The following is an 11,003-nucleotide window of genomic DNA, read 5'->3' on the forward strand; positions in this document are numbered from 1 at the left end:
TTGTCTTGGGGGGGGGGGGGGCTGGGCTTAATCCAACAAAGTGAGATATTGTGTGGATTTTTCCATCTGCTCACTTCTTCTCTTTATCTTTCTTGCTCTCACAAGTCTGTCCAGGGCGATATTACATTCTCCTATTCTGGGTCGGTTCTTCATCCGTCTTCATATGTCCCGCCAGGCTCTCTGCACCATATGCTACTTTGTCATGCAGCTATCTGCTTTCTTTCTTGTCTGACGTAGCTAGCAAGATTCCTGTGAACGCCTTACACCCAATATCGCAATCAGCGGCCATTTTTGCATGACTTTTGTGAGGACCATCTTGCTCATTTTCTAGTTTTCTGAGCTAGGTTACTTTGAACTTGAGGTTCAAAGCTTGACTTGGCCTAAAGAGCAAAATTACCTCAACTCACTCAGTTCAGTGTAATTCAATTAACAATCTGAGAAGCAAATGACGCAGTATAGCTAACTAAAAACACATACACATAAACACTATTTTCCACCAAGAGAGAGATAGAAAAACTGGAATCCTTGAGAAGCAAGCAAAAAAACTTAATACTGGGGAAACAGATGAGTCATATAAATAATCACAGTCTTTTGCATCTGGGTTTTTGTGTGAGACGAGACCATCGTAGGAGCAGCGTAAAGAGGTCTGTAACATGTTTAGTCTTTTGGGTTTTGGCTCCTACCTTGGGGACCTGGAGATCCTGGCTCTCCGGGGGGTCCTGGGGAGCCATCATTACAACTTAATACTGGGGAAACAGATGAGTCATATAAATAATCACAGTCTTTTGCATCTGGGTTTTTGTGTGAGACGAGACCATCGTAGGAGCAGCGTAAAGAGGTCTGTAACATGTTTAGTCTTTTGGGTTTTGGCTCCTACCTTGGGGACCTGGAGATCCTGGCTCTCCGGGGGGTCCTGGGGAGCCATCATTACCAGGTAGTCCTGGAGGGCCTTGTCGACCCTGCGCGGCTAATATGGCTGCTGGTGTCTTCTGTAGCAAAGCGTAACTGTCTGAAAACCTCTCTGAAAAAAAAGCAGAATTAAGAATGTGAATTACACTACTATTTTATATATAACTGTTAATTAACAAAATTTCAATTTGTCCCTCAGTTTGCAAAAAAACCAAAACAAAAATAATGGAATAATAAAAAAAATTAAATATAATGTCAGAACAGAGCTGTCAGTTAACAATTTTAATTAGTCCCTAAAATAAAATAAAATCTATCTATCTATCTATCAGTCCGTCCGTCCATCCACATTAAATTACAGTACATTAAATTAAATTAATGAAAAAATTATATAAAAAATTGTAAAAAGTTTAAGGTCATTTTTTTGTGGTAGTGGACAATAAAACACAAGCTGGTAACACATTAGAAGTCACTACACTTAATATTAAACTGTTCTTATTTTTGGAGTCCCCTGGTAAAGAGCTTATTTGCAATACACTTAATGTTGATGATTGTCTTTTAAATGTCTTACAAAGTTCCTGTCACACATACATAGACACAAAAAAACTGAAAGCTAAAAAAAAAGAGACCACAACAAAACACCTCAGCTGCGGCAGATGATGTACCTTCAAATACACGCAATACTTCATTTCGGATGAATGTTTTAATTTCCTCCAAGGCAGCTGTATCACCCTGCAAGAAGAAATGAAAGGGAAAAAAGAAGGCAGAGAGGGAAAACAAACATCAGCACAACATGATTTGCAGATTAAAAAGTGCAGCTACAAAATGGCAGCAATTCATGTTTTATTCATGCTGAGAAATGTTGGCGTTCTCAGAGATAAAGGGATGGATGACACATAGTGGCGTAATCATCTCTCCTCAAAGCATCTTGGTGTTCATGATCACTGCTCTGCACAGGAGGAGGCCTGAATTTTGAAGAACATCTCATAGGAAAACAAACCGCTTTCTTCCAATCCAAAACATACCTTTCACAGTTCAAGGCCATTCTGTCAAATGCTCAGAGGCCCCTGCGACGCTCTGTGCCTCGGGCTGCAAGCGCAGTATCCTCACATCCCTCACCTGAACGCTTGTGGAGGGTTAAAAGGAAATGGGCTAATGCATATTCAGAGTGTGGAGATTCAGCGATCAGTCTAAAAGCCCTTTAACATGACTCGTGTCAGGGCCTTATCATACCTAATAACACAAGCGTCATTCGCCAATTTGACATCCACATGAAAAGCTTTGCAGACAGTGTCACGGAAGGGCGACTTTACAAGGTTGCTAGGTAGCAACACAGTGCAAAGTGTACAGAAAAAGTGAAAGCGAATGATTGCATGCTTTTAAACTTGGAACAAAAAGTCCTAATAGTTGCTTTGAGATGGTCTTGGTGAGTCTAGCATCATTTTCTGTTTGTAAGCTATTAAAGTTGTTATTCACTGAGAAAATCTTGGCAAGTTCATAAAACTTTGAGGAAGCGGTGATGTTTGATTCATGAAATAAAAGGTACTTTTGAGTCAGATCTTTTCAATGAATCAGTTCACAAAATAATTAATGATCATGACTCAAAATTTAGTCTGTTCCTCACTAAGTTGTCGTACACTACCTTTTAAAAGTCTAAGATAAAAACTCTTATACTCACCAAGGCGGCACTTATTTGTTCAAAAATACAGTAAAAATATATATACAGTATATATATGTGAACGTTTTTTTTTCTTGTCATGACAAAGCTGAATTTTCAGCATCATTACTCCAGTCTTCAGAGTCACATGATCCTTTAAAAATCATTCTTAATAGGCTGATTTAGTGCTAAAGAAACATTTATATTTATTTTCAGTGTTGAAAACAATCATGCTGCTTTATATTTCCAGGATTCCTTGATGAATATAAAGTTAAAAAGAACAGCATTTATTTAAAAAAACATGTCTTTTGTAACATTATAAATGTCTTTACTGTCACTTTTGACCAATGTAATGCATCCTTGGTGAATAAAATGTTTAATTCATTTTTACTGACCCTAAACTCATAAATAGAAGCATGTAATGATTATTTTTTATGCAATTTTTATTGCACTTTTGTGTTCTTTTTGTAGCTTGACAGCCCTAGTTCTCATTCACTTTCATTATATAAAAGAGCAACTAGGATATTATTCATAAATTCAGCTACTGTGTCCAACAGAAGAAAGTCTGTCATACTGGAACAACATGATTTCATTTTTGGGTGAAATATCCCTTTTAAACTCTATCAACTCCAGAAAAAACTGTCATCCTTCAAAGAGCATTAAGGGCTAGTTCACCCAAACAGCTGATGGTTGACTTTTATAGTATGGAAGTCAAAGGCTATGGATATCATCAACTCTTTGGTTACCAACATTCTTCAAAAATATCACTTTTTGTGTTCAAAAGAAAAAAGAAAGTCTAGAACAACTTGAGGGTTCGTAAATGATGACAGAATGTTCATTTTTGACTGAGTGAACTGTCCCTTTAATGTTTGTAGTTCTGTCTGTGTGTGTGGTTTAGAGGCGGAGTAGCGTAGAGCTCCTACTTCCAGGATTCCTTGATGAATATAAAGTTAAAAAGAACAGCATTTATTTAAAAAAACATGTCTTTTGTAACATTATAAATGTCTTTACTGTCACTTTTGACCAATGTAATGCATCCTTGGTGAATAAAATGTTTAATTCATTTTTACTGACCCTAAACTCATAAATAGAAGCATGTAATGATTATTTTTTATGCAATTTTTATTGCACTTTTGTGTTCTTTTTGTAGCTTGACAGCCCTAGTTCTCATTCACTTTCATTATATAAAAGAGCAACTAGGATATTATTCATAAATTCAGCTACTGTGTCCAACAGAAGAAAGTCTGTCATACTGGAACAACATGATTTCATTTTTGGGTGAAATATCCCTTTTAAACTCTATCAACTCCAGAAAAAACTGTCATCCTTCAAAGAGCATTAAGGGCTAGTTCACCCAAACAGCTGATGGTTGACTTTTATAGTATGGAAGTCAAAGGCTATGGATATCATCAACTCTTTGGTTACCAACATTCTTCAAAAATATCACTTTTTGTGTTCAAAAGAAAAAAGAAAGTGAGGGTTGAGGGTTCGTAAATGATGACAGAATGTTCATTTTTGACTGAGTGAACTGTCCCTTTAATGTTTGTAGTTCTGTCTGTGTGTGTGGTTTAGAGGCGGAGTTGCGTAGAGCTCCTACCGTTACTATATCCTTCCACCCCCGCGACACACACAATACACTCCTAATGGTCCCCTCCTGAGTGACATGGCTGTGAGTTTGTTTGATTTGGAGCGAGGGCGTTGGATATAGGCCTCGCAGCAGGCGGCTCATTGCTGCAGACTGTGCTTTTCAGAGGCTGATGGGTTTGCGAACACGGGTGGGTAATTATTGTTATGCAGAGCTCCTAATTATTTATTCTGGAGTGTTCACGAGTGTGTTATGCACAACAAAGCAATCAATGACGGTTGCCCTCTGAATAGCATGGGGCGACCTGCGGATATGGATTCGGGACGGGGGCCAGGAGGCTGGTGTAGATTGGGAGAAAGCCAGCAACTGGATCTTTACGGAGGTCAAAGATGTGCTCCACCTCCAGAGGAGTATGCAGTCACTGTAATCTGAAAAAGGGTTCACGCTGACAGTGATTTTGTTGCTGGAGGTTATTGAGTGGCTGTACAGTTGATTGTAGTGGGTGTTCATGCTGCTGAAGGCCCTATACGGTTTATTTGATAGGCTGTGCTCCTGAAAATCTGATCTCAAACGGGCTGTACTGTTTGACACTGAATCCGTTTTCTTGACACAAAAAATGTATGCTCATGTACTGCTGATGTTGCTTCAAGTTGCTTCAACCGTCAACTCGCATTGCAAACCAATGATTGCCGGTTGCTTTATTGGTGTAAATCTCTGTTGGTGTGAATGCTCCTTAACCTTGTAAAGCCTGACACAAGAATTTATGAAATAATAGTCAGATAAAAACCAAACCATTGAAACTTTCAAGCAATCAATGACGGTTGCCCTCTGAATAGCATGGGGCGACCTGCGGATATGGATTCGGGACGGGGGCCAGGAGGCTGGTGTAGATTGGGAGAAAGCCAGCAACTGGATCTTTACGGAGGTCAAAGATGTGCTCCACCTCCAGAGGAGTATGCAGTCACTGTAATCTGAAAAAGGGTTCACGCTGACAGTGATTTTGTTGCTGGAGGTTATTGAGTGGCTGTACAGTTGATTGTAGTGGGTGTTCATGCTGCTGAAGGCCCTATACGGTTTATTTGATAGGCTGTGCTCCTGAAAATCTGATCTCAAACGGGCTGTACTGTTTGACACTGAATCCGTTTTCTTGACACAAAAAATGTATGCTCATGTACTGCTGATGTTGCTTCAACCGTCAACTCGCATTGCAAACCAATGATTGCCGGTTGCTTTATTGGTGTAAATCTCTGTTGGTGTGAATGCTCCTTAACCTTGTAAAGCCTGACACATGAATTTATGAAATAATAGTCAGATAAAAACCAAACCATTGAAACTTTCAACAAATTATGTACAAATTTAAACAAATCTTTAAATAAATATACTTAAAAATAGGTTCTATGACATTTAATACACACAATATCAATTTTTTTAGAATGTATGAAATTATTAATATTACCAGTATTAATACTGCCTATATTAAATTGCCAGTAAGATATTTCCGAGTTTTTGAATGAAGTCTATTATTCTCACCAAGGCTGCAAATATCAATATGCTTATTTGGTGCTCAAGTAACATATTTTCTATATTGAAAATGATTGTGCTACTTAATATTTTTGTGGAAATAGTGATACATTTTTGTTTCAGGATTCTTTGATGAATAGAAAATTCAAAAGAACAATTTAATTAGTACAAATATATGTTACAAAATATTTCGGTCACTTTTGATAATTTAATTTGTCCTTTTTGAAAGAAACTAACACTTTTACTTAGAAAAAAATAAAAAAAAAATAAAAAAAATGTACTGACTCTAAACTTTTAAATGGTAGTGTATATATGTTGGTCTCAGTATTAGCAGGCCTGAAGAAAACCAATCCAACCTCAGATTTTTCTGTATGTGTGGTGAAGTCAAAATGGAAAGTCTTTTAGAACAGTGATTTAACAGATACTACATTCTCTCTCTATGGCTTGTATCTGTAGGATTATTTACATACCAACAGATTGACAGTCCCTGGTGTTGTTAAAGATCCAGGTGTGCCTGGTTCTCCTTTCTGTCCAGGCTGCCCCTGAAGACCAAAGCCCCCTCTTTCACCAGGTTTGCCTCTTTCTCCCTGTACTCCTCTCTCTCCTGGAATCCCTGTATCTCCCTGCAAAGGCAACACCAGAATATAAATAACAGAATCTAAACAACACAAGCTGACTATTGTGAGCTCCCGCAACTTCAATTGATAATAGCATCTGGCTGTATTACATTCAACGCACCATATAAAACTAATCAAAACTACTACATGGAGATTAGAGATTTGTAGTCATTAATAGAGCAACACATTTTATTATTTTTTTATTTTTTTATTAGTGACACGTTTAATGATATGCTTTCTTCTTGCTATTTCTCCTTTTATAGCTTTCTTGTCACAATGAAAAAACTGGTTTCTTTCATGCTGTTTACACAACAGTGATTATCACACTGACCCTTTTACAGTGTATGCAATTCATCAAAACAAAATATGAAATCTTACCCGTTCTCCTTTAGTACCTCTGTCTCCAGGTCTGCCTGTGGCTCCCTGAAAAAATACACGAAAGAGAAATCTAAGAAATAAAAGGAAAAAAAACATAAAAGTATATATATATATATACACACACACACACACACACACACACACACAGTGGTGTGAAAAAGTGTTGGCCCCCTTCCTGATTTCTTATTTTTTTGCATGTTTGTCACGCTTTAATGTTTCAGATCATCAAACAAATTTAAATATTAGTAAAAGATAACACAAGTGAACACAACATGCAGTTTTTAAATTTTTAGGTTTTTATTATTAAGGGAAAACAAAATCCAAAACTACATGGCCCTGTGTGAAAAAGTGTTTGCCCCCTAAACCTAATAACTGGTTGGGCCACCCTTAGCAGCAACAACTGCAATCAAGCGTTTGCGATAACTTGCAATGAGTCTGTTACAGCGCTGTGGAGGAATTTTGGTCCACTCATCTATGCAGAATTGTTGTAATTCAGCCACATTGGAGGGTTTTTGAGCATGAACCGCCTTTTTAAGGTCATTCCACAGCATCTCAATAGGATTCAGGTCAGGACTTTGACTAGGCCATTCCAAAGTCTTCATTTTGTTTTTCTTCAGCCGTTCAGAGGTGGACTTGCTGGTGTGTTTTGGATCATTGTTCTGCTGCAGAACCCAAGTTCGCTTCAGCTTGAGGTCACGAACAGATGGCCGGACATTCTCCTTCAGGATTTTTTGGTAAACAGCAGAATTCATGGTTCCATTTATCACAGCAAGTCTTCCAGGTCCTGAAGCAGCAAAACAGCCCCAGACCATCACACTACCACCACCATATTTTACTGTTGGTATGATGTTCTTTTTCTGAAATGCAGTGTTATTTTTATGCCACACGTAATGGGACACACACCTTCCAAAAAGTTGGAACAAGGCGGCGTAAGGGAAGTCGGCAAGTCATATTTTCCCAAAAGTCTTGGGGATCATCAAGATGTTTTCTGGCAAAACTGAGACAAGCCTTTATGTTCTTTTTGCTCAGCAGCAAATGGTCTGCATGGTCTGCCATGCAGACCATTTTTGCCCAGTCTCTTTCTTATGGTGGAGTCATGAACACTGACCTTAACTGAGGCAAGTGAGGCCTGCAGTTCTTTGGATGTTGTTGTGGGGTCTTTTGTGACCTCTTGGATGAGTCGTCGCTGTGCTCTTGGGGTAATTTTGGTCGGCCGGCCACTCCTGGGAAGGTTCTCCACTGTTCCATGTTTTTGCCATTTGAGAATAATGGCTCTCACTGTGGTTCGCTGGAGTCCCAAAGCTTTAGAAATGGCTTTATAACCTTTTCCAGACTGATAGATCTCAATTACTTTCTTTCTCATTTGTTTCTGAATTTCTTTAGATCTCGGCATGATGTCTAGCTTTTGAGGATCTTTTGGTCTACTTCACTTTGTCAGGCAGGTCCTATTTAAGAGATTTCTTGATTGCGAAAAGGTGTGGCAGGAATCAGGCCTGGGTGTGGCTAGAGAAATTGAACTCAGGTGTGATAAACCACAGCTTTAACAGGGGGGCAAACACTTCTTCACACAGGGCCATGTAGTTTGGGATTTTGTTTTCCCTTAATAATAAAAACCTTGAAGTAAACCCTCATACATATAGACAGCTAAACTGCACTATTTTTCATAGACCGCTCCCAAGCTGCATTAGAGGAATGAAATTATTTGGCTGCTTTAATGGGCCAATTTTTCCAGTTATTCAGTCGAGAGCAGAGCGAAAAAGCTCGGAGGATTTACAAATGACCATTTTCTCCCCAAACTCATCAAAGCCGTGAACCTCTGGATCTCTCTTTCTCTTCTACCTCTCTCTCCATCTCCTCTGAGAGGGCTCTGTAGAGAAACACCTCTCATTGTACTCCAAAACCACTCTTGCATTTCTCCCTCCCCTCGCTTTCCCATCTATCTCTGCTCCTCTCTCGCATCACGGCTCCCACTAGCTCCTCGGGGAACATCTCAGTATCAAATTTTCCTGCTGGATTACAGCAGCCGAGCAAAAAAGAAATGCAATCTAGCCTGCATTTCTAAAGCGGGTGGCACTTTGTGAAAGCATCCTCAACCATCTGTTTTCATCCACACCCCCATCAATGTCTAACACTCTCTCTCCTCCTCTCTATTCCCAGGCTCCTGATGAGGAGAGCTTAAAGCCATCACTGTGCCCACTGAATTGTGTTTCCCTCAGCCCCTGCCATAAAAGAGATGGAAAAGTATGAAACGGAGAGGACCGAGAAACTTCCTTCCTGCTAGATGGCACTGTTGCACCACCGAAAGGTTCATGAACGAAGCAGGGAGGGGGAAAAGAAAAGAGTCTCAATGAGTGGTCCAACACCCCGCAAACACGCAGTCGTGCCATTTGAGAAGATGGTGACATGAATGAAAGCGAAAATAAGGCCAGTGAACTTCCTCCAGATGATCCACACCCATTTGAACCTTGACTTATCCAGAGACAGTATAAAGAGGGGGGGAAAAGTGAACCGCTCGTTGAAAAATCACGGTTTAAAAAAATATATAAACACACACAAACACACACACCTATTTATCTATCTATCTATCTATCTATCAATCTATCTAAACAAAAAAATGCAAGTTAACTAAAAATAAAACTTTTTAAGTAAAGTAATTGTTTAAATGAGGTTTAGTTTTAGTTTAACCATAATAACTCTGAATTGAAACATCTGAAATAATATAATATATAAAGCATCATATGGAATTTAATTTCTAAATTAGATTAAATGAAAATGAGGAATTAAGAATATATTAGAAAAAATATTAGAAATATTACATATTAATATTTGATAACAAATAAAATTACTGGTAAAATTACTAAAACTCAGTGTGCGTGAAAACAGATCCAGAACACTTCAACAAATACCGCCAAAACTACAGAGCAGTTCATTCAAATTAATTATACAGCAAACACAACTATCTGAGTTTGCCAACAGACTGGATCATATTGTACCAATAATGAAAAGAAACATAAGTGTAAAAAAATAAGCATCCATCTATCTATCTATCGAGGTTCACACCTATTTATCTATCTATCTATCTATCTATCTATCTATCTATCTATCTATCTATCTATCTATCTATCTATCTATCTATCAATCTATCTAAACAAAAAAATGCAAGTTGACTAAAAATAAAACTTTTTAAGTAAAGTAATTGTTTAAATGAGGTTTAGTTTTAGTTTAACCATAATAACTCTGAATTGAAACATCTGAAATAATATAATATATAAAGCATCATATGGAATTTAATTTCTAAATTAGATTAAATGAAAATGAGGAATTAAGAATATATTAGAAAAAATATTAGAAATATTACATATTAATATTTGATAACAAATAAAATTACTGGTAAAATTACTAAAACTGTAGTTAACTACAATAACTAAATTGAAATAAATCTGAAATAATATAATATAAATAATATAATATAAAACAACTTATGAAATTGAATTCCTAAATTAGATTAAAATACTAAAAACATATACAAATGAAAATGAGAAAGAATGTTAAAATTAGAAATGTCACCATGTCAGATAGCAAATAAAATTAGTTCTAAAATTACTAAAACTATAGTTAACTTTAGTTAACTATAATAACTCTAAATTGAAATAAAGCTGAAATAATATAATATAAATAATATAATATAAAACAACTTATGATCCACTACTCGCTGGCACAAGTTATTAGATGCTGCAGGTATTAAAGTAAAAGCATTAATTTTCTGCTAACATTATCATCTTAGACATAAAATACAGCTGAAGCCAAAGCCCTGTCATGCATATACTGTACACACATACCGTATAGCCTGGAATTCCATCTTTTCCCGGCCTTCCCTGTGGAGGAGACAACATTCCCATCAATCTTTGCAATTTAAATAACTTTGCATTGCTTATAATAGCCATATATAACTAGATGGTCCAATGTTCACAAATGTTTTGAGATGCTATTACAAATCTACTTTCATAATGTTCTTTTAGAAGTGAAAATGGAAGCAAGTTTTCACCTCAGAGTATCAGAGTGATCAGTGGTGTATAAAGTACCTGAAAGCCATACTCCGATATCTTACCAGAAAATGACTTTGGTAGAAGTTGAAGTCACCGTTTAGAATATTACTTGAGTAAAAGTCTTAAAGTATGTGATATTTATTGTACTTAAACGTACTTAAGTATTGAAAGTAAAAGTACAAGTAAATGCAAATTGGAAAAGAAGCAAATCAATATATATAAAAAAATGTTCATACACAGCTTGAGTAGCAAGATTGTGTTCAGCTTTAACTCTTTCTTCCATTTTGTATTTT

The 11,003-nt window shown here is 37.0% G+C and overlaps 1 protein-coding gene across 1 annotated transcript in view; it reads right to left on the reverse strand.

Moving 5' to 3' along the window:
- Positions 1-11,003, reverse strand: part of LOC107601030 (collagen alpha-1(XIX) chain-like) — a 99,076-nt gene that overhangs the window by 12,001 nt on the left and 76,072 nt on the right. The window contains exons 35-38 of the mRNA XM_016293045.1: positions 6,665-6,709; positions 6,140-6,292; positions 1,572-1,638; positions 878-1,021 (exon numbers count right to left, since the gene is read on the reverse strand). Coding sequence (XP_016148531.1) covers positions 878-1,021; positions 1,572-1,638; positions 6,140-6,292; positions 6,665-6,709 — 409 coding nt within the window. The remainder of the gene's footprint in view (positions 1-877; positions 1,022-1,571; positions 1,639-6,139; positions 6,293-6,664; positions 6,710-11,003) is intronic.

The sequence above is a fragment of the Sinocyclocheilus grahami genome, unplaced genomic scaffold, assembly GCF_001515645.1.
Source record: "Sinocyclocheilus grahami isolate Dianchi unplaced genomic scaffold, SAMN03320097.WGS_v1.1 scaffold297.1, whole genome shotgun sequence".
NCBI classification, from domain to species: domain Eukaryota; kingdom Metazoa; phylum Chordata; class Actinopteri; order Cypriniformes; family Cyprinidae; genus Sinocyclocheilus; species Sinocyclocheilus grahami.